This window comes from Pygocentrus nattereri, chromosome 29, assembly GCF_015220715.1.
Source record: "Pygocentrus nattereri isolate fPygNat1 chromosome 29, fPygNat1.pri, whole genome shotgun sequence".
NCBI classification, from domain to species: domain Eukaryota; kingdom Metazoa; phylum Chordata; class Actinopteri; order Characiformes; family Serrasalmidae; genus Pygocentrus; species Pygocentrus nattereri.
Genome location: NC_051239.1, coordinates 9,649,907 through 9,667,090, shown reverse-complemented (window position 1 = coordinate 9,667,090; position 17,184 = coordinate 9,649,907). Strand labels below are relative to the sequence as shown.

Sequence of the window (17,184 nt, the reverse complement as noted above, 5' to 3'; positions counted from 1 at the left end):
TACTGTTTTTTTGGGCTCTTATTGGACTGCAACAAGAACAAATTAACAAATTAAATTTCAACAAATTCAAATTGTAAATGATATTTTTTTAGAATAATTAATGTGTACTAATTCAACCTTTTCTTGAATTATCTATGACAAACCTTTCGATATTCATTTAAAAAATGGTTAGCAGTTAAAAGAATCTCTGCTTTCATGACTCCTGAGGACAGAGTTACCTGACTGGCTAACTAATCTTAGCTAAACAGCTACTGAGTTTTTTAATAATAGCAATCACAATAGCTCTTTTTTTAAATCCAGTGCAGTGTCTCCTGTGCTCTATTGTGAGTGTCTGTTAGCTAGCTAAGCTAACTATGCTAAAGAGAGTCCAGCTAACAAGCAAGCTAAAGTTAGCGCAGGCAGCCAAACAAGCCTTGAGCATTGGACCTTCTTTCAGTAAGACGAATATTAACTAAAAGACATTCAAAAGTGCTATTCAAGCAGTTTTTCGGTAAATGACTTATTTACTATTACTTGAGTAAGTTTATTAATATATTTACTTCTATGAAGTAGCTGTACCTAGCAGGACTAATTACCTATGCAATCAGTGAGTCAGTATCAAGGAGAGCATATATTAATCTGATAACTGTGAGACTGTGGCCTGCAGGCCAAAGTTGGCTGTAAGAACGTTTGATTTGGCCGACCACAAAATTGCTGTAAACCTACGACCCTACATAATAAGAGAACATATTTTTATAGCATGTATCTTTTTATAGTGTGTATTTATTCATTATTTTAATGGCATAATATAGTGCAATATGCAACTTCTTTATTTGTATACATTATATACTACACACAGCTTTAGGTTTTGGCACACAGGTCACCACAAACATTGCACTTTGACCCCACTATGACAAAAAGCTTAAGTTTGTGTTTACTACTTAGTGGACAGTTATCTTCTGTCTGGTTCTGTTTGTATGTGTTCTGTGTTTTTGTTTGTGTGTAGAATAAGATCACATTAAGGGTAAAAAAAAACAATTACTGAGCTAAAATAAATGCCTCTTTGGCCTTAATCTAATTTAACATAATGTAATCTGCTGTTTACATGACCACTGGAATAACCTGATAACTGCTGAAATCAGATAATGATTGTAAGAATGATGAGGTCAAGAAGTTCTCTGACTCTTCAATCTTTCTGCTAACACTCACCAGGGGCTTAGCATCTGAAAATGAAGATAACTGATACCTAAAAAGCAGGGAAGACTATATAAAGTTAGGTTTTATTCCTACTTGCAATTTCCATTATCCAAAATGTCATTAAATCAAGGCAAAATCTGCAAGACCAAAAAAAATTAAAATATCAGATCACTTTGAACTTCACATATGCTGACAAGAAATGCAAAGCAAAACCCCCATATGACAGCAAAGGACCTGCAGGAAGGTTTAGAAGACAGAGGAGTGATGGTGCACTGTTGTGCTGTGCAGCATTCTTGCACAAAAATCATCTTCATTAAAAGAAAATGTTACCTGTGACCTCAACACAAAAATCAAGGTTTGAATTATGCAAAGCAAAATCTGGATAAAGCCAGAGGCATTTTACAAACAAGTGTTGTAGACTGATGAAATAAAGATGGAACTCTTTGGCTGTGATCACCAAATGTATTTCTTTGGAGAAAAAAATGAGCAGCATTTCATGAAAGGAACACCTTGCCAACTGTTAAACATGGGGATGAAGCTGTTGTGTGGCAGCCAGTGGCACATGAAGCATTGCATGGGTAGGCGGAAGAATATATTCCACTAAATATCAGCAAATTCTGGAAATTGAAATTGAAGAGAGACTGGCATCTACAAAAAGGCAGAGATCCTAAACATACATCAAAATCCACCATGAAGTACTGCTAGCTAAAGCTTTTGAAATGGTCATCACAGTTTTTAACAGAAAATCTGTGGGTAGATCTTAAACATGCTGGGCATGCAAGGCATGCAAGTGGGTGAAAATGCCTAAAACACGAAGAGAAAAGCTATTAGCTGGCTACAAAAAGCATCTGGAAGCTTTAGTATCTGTCCAGATTTTTGCACATGCCACAGTTGGTTTACTTATTTATTTAAAAAAAAAACACACAACATGCACAGGTTGTGTTTACTTCTTTTTACTTCAAAAGCAACACAATATGTCATTTGGCCAGGGGTGCCAAAACTTTTGCAACTGTATTTCCTGAAATGGATTTCTCTTTAACTTTTCTATCCAAGATTCTGTGTTTTCTTTTACAGTTACAGAAACTTAAATTACTTTTGTGGGTAGCCGATGCCTTTGCCAACAAGCCTGTTCATGCATGCGCTGTATACGCCTCCAGAATAGCTGTCTGCACTATTACTGACTGCATCTGAGCAGAAAGAGGGAGTTGAATAGGCTTTGTGTGCTCTTTTAGTAACCGGCATTCCAAAGATTCAATATCAGAGCATTGCAGCGCTTTAACTGCCGAAGAGTGGAGTTGAAGAAGTGGCCGGAATTAGTCAGTATGCAGCAGATGTGTGGGGTTTGCTTTGATTCCAGCTTCAGTTCATTCTGATTGATTTTTGTTGACTTTCTCCACAAAGGGCAGCGTGATCTATGATCCCGACTTTGATCTTTTCAATGAAATCGGTCACTTATGCCAACTCTGCAAAGCCATCAGCGCCAACACACAGCTAGTCAAGCCGGGCGGAGCACAGTGTTTACCTTCAGGTGAAACGATGCACATACACACACAAATGAAATTAAATCACCCGAGGTCACTTTTCTTTGTAAGCTCTTTTTTTCCTCTCCGCTTTTCAGACCTATTTTTCTCTCTAACCTTTCTTTCCATCTCTCTTTATATAAACACATTAAAACAAAACATATATATATATATATATATATATATATATATATATATATATATATATATATATAGACACACACACACGTTCTTTCGGTCATTACCCAAAGCTCATAACCAAAGATGAGGGTCGGGATGTAGATCAACCGGTAAACAGAGAGTTTCGCCTTTTGGCTCAGCCCCCCCTTCACCGCTACAGTCTGGTATAGTGACCGCATTACTTCTGCCACCTGTCCCAGTCTGCGGCCGATCTCACGATCCCTCTTCCCATCACTCGTGAACTAGACCCCAAGATACTTAAACTCCTCCACCTGGGGCAGGTCCTTTCCCCTTACCTGGAGTGGGCATGCCATCCTTTTCCAGGCTAAGACCATAGACTCAGACTTGGAGGTGCTGATCCGCATACCAACCGCTTCACACTCAGCTGCAAACCGCTCCAGCGAGCCCTGGAGGCATCCATGTGATTCAGCCAAAACAACAACTTCATCTTCAAATAGCACTCCCGGAGGACCTTCCACAAGATATCTCAAGAAACATGGTCATAAGCCATTCTCCAAGTCCACAAAACACATGTAGACTGGGTTGGCAAATACCCATGCCCCCTCAACAATTTGTGAGAGGGTGAAAAGCTGGTCCAATGTTCCATGGCCGGGACGGAATCCGCATTGTTTCTCCTCAATCTGAGGTTCATCTATCGGTCGGAGTCTCCTTTCCAGCACCTTTGCATAGACTTTCCCAGGGAGGCTGAGCAGTGTGATACCCTGATAGTTGGCACACACCCTCTGGTCCCCCTTTTTAAAAATAGGGACCACCACCCCAGTCTGCCAGTCCAAGGGTACTGTTCCCGAGGTCCATGCAATATTGCAGAGGCGTGTAAGCCATGACAGCCCCACAATATCCAGAGCCTTAAGCATCTCTGGACGAATCTCATCCACCCCCGGTGCCTTGCCACGTGCTTAGCAATTACCTCAGTGACCTCCACCAGGGAAATGGAACTTGTCACCCCAGGAGCCTTTGGCCCTGACTCCCGTGAGGGAGGCACATCTCCCGGATTAAGAAGTTCCTCAAAGTGCTCCTTCCACCAACTGACAATATCCTCATTTGAAGTCAGAGTTTCTCCACCCTTGCTGAATACAGCTTGGGCACAGCCACCCCGGCCGCTCCCGAGTCGCCGGACAGTTGTCCAGAACCTCTTTGAGGCCGAACGAAAGTCTTTTTCCATGGCCTCACCAAACTCCTCCCATGCCCCGGGTCTGACCATCAGTCTTCCCTGCCATCTGATCCAACTCACCACCAGATGGTGATCAGTTGACAGCTCAGCACCTCTCTTCACCCTAGTGTCCAGAACATATGGTCCCAAGTCGGATGAAACGACAACAAAGTCGATCATTGACCTTTGACCCAAGGAGCTCTGCTACCATGTACACTTATGAACATCCTTGTGTTCGAACTTGGTGTTCGTTATGGACAATCCATGCCTGGCACAGAGGTCCATAACAATTCACCATTCGGGTTTAGATCGGGCAGGCCGTTCTTCCCGATCACGCCTCTCCAGGTCTCCCAGTCATTGCCAACGTGAGCACTGAAGTCTCCCAGTAAGACTACGGAGTCTGTAGGCGGGACCCTTTCCAGAACCCCACCCACTTGCTCCAAGAAGGCCGAATATTTTGACCTGTTGTTTGGTGCATAAGCACAGACAACAGTCAAAGTTTTCCTCTTTCCAGTTTCCCCAACTGCATGGATATATTTTCAGTGTATATATATATATATATATATATATATATATATATATATATATATATATATATATATATATATATATATATATATATATACTGCTCAAAAAAATAAAGGGAACACTTAAACAACACAATATAACTCCAAGTAAATCAAACTTCTGTGAAATCAAACTGTCCACTTAGGAAGCAACACTGATTGACAATCAATTTCACATGCTGTTGTGCAAATGCAATAGACATATATATATGTGTGTGTATATGTATGTGTGTATATATATGTATGAACACACACTGAAACCCACTTCCTTGTTTCTACACTTTTTTCTACACTCAGTGTCCGTCAACTCCACTTAACATACCATGGTACGTGTGTCTAATAGAGTGGACAGTGAGTGGATACAATGTTTAAAAACTTTAACAGCACTGCTGTGTCTGATCCTCTGATCCACTCATACTAGCATGACACACACTGACACACCACCACCACGTTAGTGTTACAGCAGTGCTGAGAATGATTCACCACTCAAATAACACTTGCTCTGTGGTGGTCCTGTGAGGGTCCTGACCAATAAAGAACAAGATGGCTGGTTGGTATGTATCTTTGTGTCTCTTTCATTCTGTTTGTTTCTCACTTTTTTCTGTTTCTTTGTCTTTCTTTCTGTCTCTCTCTCTCTCTCTCTGTCTCCCTCTGTGTCAGGTAACAGTCTCTCCTCTATTCTTCCTCTCCTCCACCCTGAGTGTCACTCTCTTCCTGAGCCGAACCTCCTGCCTGGTCAGCTGTCTCATGGTGCAGTGGGCATGCAGGGGGGCAGAGTGCACTGGATATCCATGGCCTTTGAGTCAGTGAGTTCAATTTGGTTTCAAACTCGGTGGGAAACAAAAATTCAGAGCAGAAATCAGTTCAGCCATTTGTACTGTAGCTTAAAGGTTCAGTCAGGAATCAGATGTACACAGTTTTCTCATTTTACCCAGACATGTAGTCAATCAGCCAAGAGAGGCAACTGATGTGATACCAGGTATGGATGTTGGGCTCATACCACTCTCCAGTCCATACAGTCCATACATGGAATTTTAGCAGAAAAATGTTTTGGAATTCAACACGTTTGAATATCTCCACCTATTCAATGCAACAGCGGTTTAGCCCCACCCACTCACACTGAAGTTATAAGGAGTGTTTCAGCCTGGACTGCTTTTTGAATGAGGCACAATACAGAGCAGTCCTGTCTTTAGTTCAGTTTCAGATATACATTTACTTCAATGTTATAATTTATATGTAACAGTATTTGAGAGACGGCACGAGTGAGATTGTGTTTATGTAACATCAAATCAACATCTCCTTAAGGGTTTTTTAATGTATATAAATACTATTTTTTGATGCAGTATTCAAATATGAAGAAAACTTCAGTCGTAGCGTCTGTTTTATCTTGGTACGGCCGTCTTTGTGGAGAGATGTGTTTTTTTACACCAGGGGGTTCTCACCCCTTCCATCTCACTCCTCATTGCTCACTAGCGGCTCAACAAAGATCCACAATATTTCACACAGAGAGTTCAAACAGTGTCCTAATTAATCTGATAACACAGTAACAGGGAAATGATTACAATTATTAAAAATATCTGAATGGGGGGTCTGGGGGTCTGCAGAAGGAGTTAACACTGGTCCGTCATGCGTAAAGCTTAATGTTTATGGCCTGCATTTCTGTTTTGTCTGTCTTGAAAACCCAGACCACCTACAAAGGGAAGTCCTCATTTCAGACTCACTCTGATTTCCTCCAATGGGAGCGTTTCCTGCAGGAGCAGTTAGCATCACTCCCACAGTCCTCAGCGCTGCGTCGAGGGTTCCAAACCTGCCAACATTGGAAGCAGATCTTTATGGAGATCATAGGTGTGTGTGTTTGAGAGTGAAAAGGAGTGAGAACAAGGCGAGAAACCGAAAGAGAGAATACATATTAAAGTGTCTTTGAGGGGTACATGATATATCGGTGGTCGGTAAAATGTAATTATTGTTTTCAACATATTAGAATTGTAGCCAACAACTGATAACTTGGCCCTGTTTTTGCTTGTACAAACACTGAAGCACGTAGAGCAGGGGTCTTCACAGATGTTATCTGCTACAGAGCAAATACGCTTTCGGCCAGGCCCTCAATGTACCCTTACCCAAACCCACGTCCCTCACACGGTCCTGACCCTCTGGCTGTGTTTAAATCTGATTGAATACATTCTGATTGTAGATTAAGACTGAGTTGCCTATATACTCACTCTACTTAACAAACTGATGGCTATCTGTGCCACTATATGTGGCAGTGGAACAGTAAATATGCACCATCATTAGCGCGAATCCAATACATAACAGTAGAAATTCAACATTACCTTTGCAGTGGTAAATGCACTGTGCTCGCTAAATATGCGTTCTGCACTTTATTTATTGGATTAACATGTAAACACTATCATGTTTTAAAATATTTATTGATATCAATCAAAACAAGGTGTCAATTATTGGTTATCATTATCAGCCCAGAAATTCTGTATCAATGCTTCCCTAGTGTTTTGATGGAGGGCAGGGGTCAGCTACCCAAATGTTCCCAAAAGCCTGTCCTTTCAGCAAAAATCAAACCACCTTGGGAGCCACAACATTTTAGGTCTATTTCAGCATCTTGGATGTAAATATGTCTCAGTATGTACTAATGTACTAGTATATGCTTAAACTATAATAAGGAAAATGCAAGAAAATGCTTATTTCAATTATAGCTGCTTTTCTCACATCTCTGGCAGGAAACTTTTCTGCAAAAGTAGAACAGTTTCTTGTAAAATGTCTCTCAACTTTTGACTTTTTTTACAAGGCTGAATTCAGGTTTTCAATTTGCCAGCTTCTTGTTTGAATGTTCATGTTCCACCTTAAATGGTGCCAGAATGGAAATGCTGCAACAATTAAGGTGGAACAGGAAAATTCTAACAAGAAGCTGGCGAATGAGATGTTGACTTCAGCTTCGTGACTTTTTAGCATTTGTGAAATGCATCAACCAGCTGGAGTGATTATAAATGAAAGTCCATTCTTAAATCTTTCTCTTTTCCTTTTCATTAGTTACTTGCTAGGCGTGATTGTTATCTGCATTGCTAGGCGACCAGCAGCATGCCAAATACCCAGGTTAAAGGGCGAATAAGCTGAAATAAGCTGCATAAACTCCAGTGTTTAAGATCATTTATTGTTAAAACTGTTAGAACAATCAGCAGAGCTTTATTTTACTGCAAAGGAGGGTAATTTTATTTTCACCTAAAAATCTAGTTCTGCTGTGGACCCACAGCGCAGTAAAAGAGCAGCATGTTGCCGACCCCTAATATAATTAATGAGGTTAGCCTTACGCTATTATAACGAATGACCATCATTATGAGGGATTATACTGAGGAGCAGGCATTTTACTTTGATCAAGATATTGAGGAAAATATGCAATCATATTTAAATTCTCTCTCATGCCTTTGATCTCCTGGCTGCAGGTGTGGAAAGCGCCCTCTACAGTCTGCTGCTGTCTTTGGCCATCTGCATAGCGTCTGTAGCTGTCTTTACTGCTCATCCGCTACTGTTACTGCCCATCTTACTTAGCATTCTGGGTAAGAAACTTCCCTTAAATATGTTTTAGCATGGTTTCCCGCTTCAAAACACTTTGCTCTGCACATTCGTGCATATCCCACTCTAATTACTCCCTCCCTATTTAACCAGACTAAAACTTTTTTACTAGCAATTATTCGCATGAGCTGCATTTGCACTGATGAATGTCCTTGTTTTTTTTTTTACTTTGATCACTTTTTAGAAGATGCTATTCTGAAAACCATTTAAGTGCAATTTACAAATAATTTTGAGAATCCAGTACAAATCAATAATTGAATTAAACCTGTTCCTGTATAGATGTGGCTTAACATGCATGAGTATGTGTCAAAATTCAATGAAACATTCTCAAAATAGGTTCATTGATCAGGCCCAACTAAGCCTCTCATACAGGGTCTTATTCAAAGGTTCAGATATCAGCATGTACAGGCAGATATATTGGATATATTGGAGCGTGTATGGGCAGTTCTATTGGACTTGAGCCACTTGTCGGCTAAACATGCTGATGGTGGAAATCATTCGCCCTTGAAACCTCTGTCTATTTCCAGCTCATTTATATGTTAATGCAATATACCAAACCAAACGATTAATAAGTGCTGGAAAATATAATCACAATTGGTGATTACACAAAAGTAATGAATTCATAAATTATTTGAAATGAAAAGACACTTTCAATCAGCCAGTCCAACCAGTCAGGAGTCACATAAAGGAAGACACGGATTTGGAAAGTAGAGCAGTACAATATCTATTATATTATAAGCAATGCAAATGTGTCCATAGAAATAGACAAGGCAACAACATGCACTACTGATCTTGTCTCCAACTAAAAGAACTGACAAAAAAAGACATGTGGGATTATTCTGCATTGTTTAAAGCCCTTAATAGACCCACACTTCAATTCACAATTCATCTTACTCTAATAAATATATAATTTGTATAACAGTTATCAAATAGTTATGGAATATTGCTCTTCGTTTTATATTCTTCTTATTTTTTATCATTCTTATTTTTCTGCCCAATTTTTGCTGAGATATCAACACTGTTCCAACTCCAGATTGTCCAGTCTGATTGCATGATTTGTGTTTGTGTACAGCTTTTTGATTGGATGCACAGTTTATGTGTAGAAATGGAATTTTGCTCAATTTCTTCACATAGGAATGAATAGAGTGCAAAGGTTTTGACACCTTTCTCATGTCATGATGATACAAATACACTAAGCATGAGATTTAAGGTAGCAGTGTATTCAAGGTAGCAGAAGATTTAAGTTGGTAGTGGATTTAAGGTGGAAGTGGAGTTAAGGTAACAATGATTTAAGGAAGCAGTGACGTTAAGGTAGCAAAAAATTTAAGATGGTAGTGGACCATAGCAACTACCAACTAGCAACATCATAGCAACCACATCATCTGTGATACTACAGCAACAAACTAGCATCCACTTAGTAACATTATAGCAACCATGTAGCAAGCATATAGAAACACCATAGCAACCACCTAGTAGGAACTTAGCAACACCATAGCAACCACCTGGGAAACCATAGCAAAACCTTAGCAACACCATAGCAACCTCCTAGCAACATCATAGAAACCACCTAGCAACAACATAATAACACTATAGCAACCCGCCAACAACACCAGAGAAATCACCATAGAAATTAACAACAACGTGGCAGGAAGAAAAGATAATCCTTTATTTGTCCCACAGCAGGGAAATTCACAAGTGGGATCCTTTTAAGCTGTGCAACCATTGTGTGTTTCCTTCAGGTAATGCAAGTTTCCAGTTTCACACCATAAATTTTAAAACTTGGTCAACTCAACTACATATTTCTGTGAAATATCTAGAACTTGCAGAATATCTAGTGATTGTTTTTTTTTTTTAAGAAATTGGTTTCATCCATTGTACATCAAATGGTTGATTCCATTTTCAGTTCCTAATAATGTTAGTGGTTCTCAAGTTATGTTAAGGGTTAATTTGATGCATTATGACTTCTGTCCAGTGCCTGAAGTCCTTACCAATGGAAGCGCTCACTTGGCTGTATCTCCATAGATACCATTGTTGGTTAAGAACATAACCATTTTGTTTCCCCACTGAAACATAGAATTGAACTATGTTAAGTTCATTGCTATGTCAATACAGAGTTGAAATACAACATGCAATATTTAATTTTTCACTATTCATAGTATTCGATGACATCATTAAGAAGACAACGTCACCATTCTGGAAGGCGAGCTGTAACTCTGTGCTCTGATCACCTTTACTGCATTTACAACACTTCACATGGATTAAAACCAAGCTAAATAGACCAGAACGTGTAGTCTCATCTTCGGAGTCTGACTAAAATGAACTTAGCTCAGTTTTGACCATTTTTGCCACATCAGACTGTTTTGTTCCAGACGGTCTCTAAAGCATCTTACAGCCCATTTATTTTGGCGAATGGTATTGGGTTCATTTCTGGCTGATTCCATGTTGTTTAGCTGTTCTTCTGTTACAGCTGCCCACTGAAAAGCTGATCAGTGGCGATGACAGTTTCGGAAGTTAGTGTCGTCTCATCTTCAGAGTCTGACCAAATCGCTGTTGGTGAAATGTGATCTTAAAAGTGTCCGTTTTCTGTTTGTGGCAAAGTAAGAAGTAAAAACGTTCAAATGGCTTGAGAGTCTCCTTTAGCTGTCAAAGTCTTTGCTTAGCAACAGCATCTCAGTGGAGTGAAAAACCTGTGATGTTATGGTGAAATATCAACATGGTTAGAACACCTCTCAACCAGTCAGTTTGCATGGGAGGAACTGTTGTGTAATCTCACTGCACACAGCCACAGCACTGCTAAGTGAACTTGAAATTCCAAAATGGCAGTGCGACTGTGTCATTGGAATACTATCAATATACACAGAAAAGCGAATAACTGTGGCACACTTCATGTATTTTGTGATGTTTTTTGCCATATTGCTGTCCTTTAAGTGATACTGAGATACTTCAGGTAACGTAACTCACTAAGAGTAATATATCTAAAATCTGCATATATTCAGGTGTGGTTTGCCTGGTGGTAGCAGTAATGTACTGGCTTGGCTGGGAGATGGGTGCAGTGGAGGCCATCTCTCTTTCTATTCTGGTGGGATCTTCTGTGGACTACTGCCTGCACCTGGTGGAGGGCTATCTGCTTGCTGGAGATCTAACAACTGTGGTCAGTCACAACATGGTATGGACCAAAACTATGAGATAAATACATTCATATGTTCTCCTTTACCTTTATAGTTCCTATGGTTCTTCTTCATGCTCCTCTAAATATTTCTTAGAATGGTTTCTTCACAAAAGACAAATATTTAGAAAAGGAGAAATACATGTACGCACTTAGACAGTCTAAATCATCTGGCATTTGGTGAAAAAAATGTGGAATGGTTACAAACATGCTTGCAGTTTCAGATATCTTAATTTAAGATTTAAAACCAGATGCGGTGCTTGGGATAAAAATGTAACACTTATCGCAAAGCTGCATTGAGTGCAGTGGGCGGCTTTAGGAGATGAAAGAAATGTGGAGAGCGCATCCCACAGACACCCTCTAATGTGAAGTGTGCCATAAAATCTATTTTTTTCCATTTTGTTTGGAAGTAAATAGATTAAATACAGAAAATAATTTAGACATTGAAAGATCTGCAGATTTGCCTCTGTAAGGCATGATCTTAGAGCCTGGATACACCAAGCGCTTACGTTAGAAGAAAAGTCAATATTGTTCAATGCCATATTTGTGTACATGTCTGTTAAATAATGCAGAAATATTGAATTGTGGCTCCATTTGATGAAATGCAAAAACCTCCTTCAGGCTCGAGTCAAGAATCAATTTATGTAAAAGAACCAAAACAGTTTCTTGTGCCCTGGGGCCTGAGGCACAAAGCAGGATTTCTTACTTAGCAGGCTATCTTTAAGGCTACACTATGTATGTTTTTGGGATTTGGGGACCTCTCTGGTCTACCACACAACATGGTAGAACATTGTTATTTTGGTCATGCTTCGGATCACTCCCCTGATTGGATAAATTTGATGATGTGCTGAAAGACTATTCAAAGAGAACTCAGTCAGAATTTGGTGAAGAGTGTCTTCTGAGGATGTACAACAATTATCTACTATTATCATCATACTCTATATTGCCAAAAGTTTTCGCTCGTCTGCCTTCACACACATATGAACTTGAGTGACATCATCATCGACTGCTTAATCCAGATAGGGTCGCGGTAACAGTTGGGAGAGCAGAGAATCCCAGATGACCCTGTGCCCCGCAACTTCCTCCAGCTCATTCCCGGGGACCCCAAGCAGCTCCCGGGCCAACTTGGAGATATAATCCCTCCAGCAAGTCCTAGGACGACCCCGGGGTCTTGTCCTGGTAGGCCGTGCCTGGAACACCCCCACCGGGAGGCGTCCAGGGGGCATCTGAATCAGATGCCCAAACCACCTCAGCTGGCTCCTCTCAATGCGGAGCTCATGACCATAGGTGAGGGTCGGGATGTAGACTGACCAGTAAACAGAGAGCTTTGTCTTATGTCTCAGCTCCCTCTTCACCACTACAGTCTGGTACAGTGACTGCATTACTGCTGCCGCCTGTTCCAGCCTGCGGCCGATCTCATGATCCCTCTTCCTGTCACTCGTGAACAAGACCCAGACATACTTAAACTCCTCCACCTGGGGCAAGTCCTTTCCCCTTACCTGGAGTGGGCATGCCATCCTTTTCCAGGCTAAGGCCATGGACACAGATTTGGAGGTGCTGATCCGCATTTATTTATTTATTTATTTTTGAGTGACATCCCATTCTTAATCCATAGGGTTTAATATGATGTCGGTCCACCCTTTTCAGCTATAACAGCTTCTGCTCTTCTGAGAAGGCTTTCCACAAGGTTTAGGAGTGTGTTTATGGGAATTTTTGACCATTCTTCCAGAAGCGCATTTATGAGGTCAGACAATGATGTTGGACGAGAAGGCCTGGCTCACAGTCTCTGCTCTGATTCATCCCAAAGGTGTTCTGTCGGGTTGAGGTCAGGACTCTGTGTAGGCCAGGCAAGTTCTTTCACACAAAACTCACTCATCCATGTCTTTATGGACCTTGCTTTGTGCACTGGTGTGCAGTCATGTTGGAACAGGAAGGGGCCATCCCCAAACTCCTTCCACAAAGTTGGGAGCATGAAGTTGTCCAAATTCTCTTGGTCTGCTGAAGCATTAAGAATTCCTTTCACTGGAACTAAGGGGCCAAGCCCAACTGAAAAACAACCCCACAGCATAATCCCCCCTCCACCAAACTTTACATTTGGCACAATGCAGTCAGATGAGTGCCATTCTCCTGGCTACCACCAAACCCAGACTCCTCTATCGGATTGCCAGACGGAGAAACGTGATTCGTCACTCCAGAGAATACATCTCCACTGCTCTAGAGTCCAGTGGTGGCGCTTTACACCACTGCATTCAATGCTTTTGATTGCACTTGGTGATGTAAGGCTTGGATGCAACTGCTCGAACATGGAAATCCATTCCATGAAGCTCTCTACAATGTTCTTGAGCTAATCTGATGGCCACATGAAGTTTGGAGGTCTGTAGCGATTGACTGTAGAAAGTTTGCAACCTCTGCACACTATGCACTTTAGCGTCTGCTGACCCCACTGTCATTTTACGTGGCCTACCACTTCGTGGCTGAGTTGCTGTCGCTTCCACTTTGTTAAAATACCACTGACAGTTGACTGTGGAATATTTAGTAGCGAGGAAATTTCATTACTGGACTTGTTGCACAGGTGGCATCATGGTACCTTGAATCCACTGAGGTCCTGAGAGTGACCCATTCTTTCACAAATGTTTGCAGAAGCAGTCTATATGCCTAGGTGCTTGGTTTTATACACCTGTGGCCATGGAATTGATTTGAACGCCTGAATTCAATGATTTGGATGTGTGAATGAATACGTTTGACAATATAGTGTATCTTCATTATTATCATGTCGATTTTGCATTTGAGACCAGCATAAACATCGACCCGGATCTTCTTTTTGAAGCTTTCTCACGTGTGACGTTATGTGAAGACATGGTTCAACATGATGACTCTGACCTATTAAACAATTATTTCAGATTTTTTTAACAACAAAATCTTACAGAGTACAGTCTAAGCTTTCCCACTAATAAGGTATAAAATGGCACCATGTCAGAAAATATAAGACCTTTACACAAATCCAACATAATGTTTTAGCACTGTTTAACCTGCTAAGGAATATTCTTGCAGATGTGTGAGATCTTTAAGGCTTTCCTGTGTTTGTGTCTGACAGGATCCATCAACCAAGCGTCAACAACGAACAGTGGAAGCAGTCAATCATGTGGGTGTTGCCATTGTATCCAGCGCAGTAACCACAGTGATCTCCACAGTACCGCTCTTTTTCTGCGTGATTGTGCCTTTCTCCAAGTTTGGCCAGATTGTGGCTATCAACACTGCCATCTCTATATTATTCACCCTGGTTGTGACCACAGCTTTGTTAGCCACAATGGGGCCTTCTGACTTCACTAGGCCTCCCAGAGCAGTTCTCAAAGCCAGTCTGGTGGTGCTGGGCGTGGGAGCCTCTGGGTGCCTCCTTTGGTGGACTGGATCACAATTCCTCCCTGCCAGCTGGAACTCGCTCATTACGTAAGTTGGTCCATCGATAAATGATTATGACAAAATTTGGAACAACTACAAAAGATGGAACTATGGAGTCTATGGAGTCTGTATGTAAATTTATAAAGATCTGTGATAGATATGTGGTTGTTTCTGACAAAATCAAAGTGGACTAAAATGTGAACCTTGAGGAACACCACTGTTGAAATGACTTAATTTGAGTGTTGAAGGTTGAGATGAATGCGTGAGCTGGCATACTTGAGTGAACTTGATTGTCAACTGTTCTGATCTTCCCACATACTGCATCGAAGGAAAAGTTAAGAATGGTTTTCCATGGTTTATTATCTGCTACATATTTCAAAATGGTAACTAAAGGGTGGTCCAAGGAGGGAAGGTGGAGTGCCATGAAATGAGGTCTATCTCAGATTATGTAAAGATTTATCTCAGATTAGGCAAAAAAGAACCTGCCCTGGATTTAATATTGAAGATTATGGGGGGGAGGCGAAGAGAGAAGACAAGAAATGAGATTTGGAAAGAGAGAGAAATGTTAGGTCCTGTGTTTCCCAGCTCTGTGCTTGTGGGATATCAGCGGCAGTTTGTCTTTTGAACTAATATTGTTAAAATGCCACTCTAACATACATCAGCTCTGACAGTGGTATACCTTTGTGGCCCCGAGGAAAGGATTGGGTAATCTTTCTTTCTCCTTTTCGGGAAGACGAGGGTTCGGTTTGTAGCCTGCTGGTGATAGGCTTATAAATGAATACTCATGAAAGAATACCTTATAAGAAACCTGTATAGGCAAATGACAACATGTCCTTTGAAAAGTTAACGGCTCCATTTTAACATTGGTTGTACATAAAACGGTATGGGCTCCACAAGTATTTTGTACAATGGGTCATTTTGTGAAACTGTGGCAAACACTGGCTGTAGTAATGTTTTTTTCAATTGCTGTAAAACTAGTTTGGCATAGTTGTCATGCTTAAAAACAAAGTGTTTCTGTTAAATTGCTCATTTTAAAACCATTTATATGATGTGCTGACGGCGTGTTCTGTGCTTCTTGCTCACCAAACAATCCACTTACCTCGGGGGCATGTTCACTCTTTTGTATGCTGTGATTTATACGTCTCGTAAACAGATGTGCATAAACAGTGGGTTTTGCCTGCCCGCCTGCCCCCGCTTGGAACGACTTGACCCTTGATAGACTTGACCCAGTTTGGAGATGATATTCCATTTCAGAGCTCCTCAACCTCTGTCTTGGACCCTCTCGCTCTTCTGCGGAGATTATCACTATACGATGAATAGCTGATGTACTCTACTGCAGAGGAAAAAAAGCACTTATAAAGAGATCCACTAGCCTACCGGCTCAAATGGTCATGCTTTAGCGTGTTCACCTTTCTCTTTTGTTTTTTTAATGCTGTGGTTGTTATGAATCCAGTTTTCAATAAATGAAGGGTCTGATTAAAAAAAGATGGGACTGCTAACTGAAACTGTCAGTAGTAATGAGAACATTCTAGAGAATGTTGAGAACAAACTGCATACATGTTTTGCAAGGGGTCACGGTCAAAATCTGGATTCACGAGAGGAAGAAAACCATTTGTCATCTATTGGTCATCAAGGCCCAATCCCATTTCTTCATTTTACCCCTACCCCTCATTTTTGAGGGTCACCCTAACCCCTTGGAACTGAGTTACAAGCAGTAGTGGTTGAAATCTTGTTCTACAAGATCGAAATGTGACCCTCAATTAAATGAAAGAAAGAAAGAAAGACAGACCGACAGAAAGAAAAGACAGACAGACAGACGGAAAGACAGACAGACAGACGGAAAGACAGACAGACAGACGGAAAGAAAACTTCATTATCAGCTACCAGCGCTGCTCTGTGGGCGACCCGGCCTGTTTTCAGTGACAGGAGAGGAGGGAAAGGTTCGGCTCCTCACTGCTGGGCTTTAGTTACATTTAGGGCATCAAACACATTCAGAGATTGGAGGAAGAGGCTGCGACAATTATTTATTATCGCCCACCGCTAATTCTTTGGTGATATGAGGCTTAAGTCAGATATTCACCAGCTTCTTGTTGGATTTTTCGTTCCACCTTAAATGGCGCAGCAGTTACATCCTGGCACTTTGGCCGTCAATACAGCCGGACTGTTTAAAGTGGGACGGGAACGTTAGCTAGCTAGCTACTGAGACGTTAGCCTGCTATCGTAGCGATATCATTAGACTGCTATCAGTGATTCTTTATGCTTGTTACGAAGAAAACGACCATAATACATAGAAATGACATTAAACTAAGATAAAACAATGGTTATCGTGTTTTTAACGGAGAAAGCACTTACATTTGGGGTTTCTTTGGTTCTTTTTTCCTCACATCAGAGTCCTGAAAAACCTCCGTTTGGAGGGCCATGTAG

General features: G+C 40.9%; 1 protein-coding gene across 1 annotated transcript in view; it reads left to right on the top strand.

The window, feature by feature from the left end:
* disp3 (dispatched RND transporter family member 3) overlaps window positions 1-16,133 on the top strand; it is a 100,046-nt gene extending 83,913 nt beyond the window's left edge. Inside the window, exons 16-21 of the mRNA XM_017696339.2 lie at window positions 2,578-2,704; window positions 5,274-5,419; window positions 6,299-6,458; window positions 8,066-8,179; window positions 11,192-11,361; window positions 14,456-16,133. Of these exons, the coding sequence (XP_017551828.1) occupies window positions 2,578-2,704; window positions 5,274-5,419; window positions 6,299-6,458; window positions 8,066-8,179; window positions 11,192-11,361; window positions 14,456-14,812 (1,074 nt within the window). The 3' untranslated portion in view covers window positions 14,813-16,133. The remainder of the gene's footprint in view (window positions 1-2,577; window positions 2,705-5,273; window positions 5,420-6,298; window positions 6,459-8,065; window positions 8,180-11,191; window positions 11,362-14,455) is intronic.
* Window positions 16,134-17,184: the final 1,051 nt, after the last annotated feature.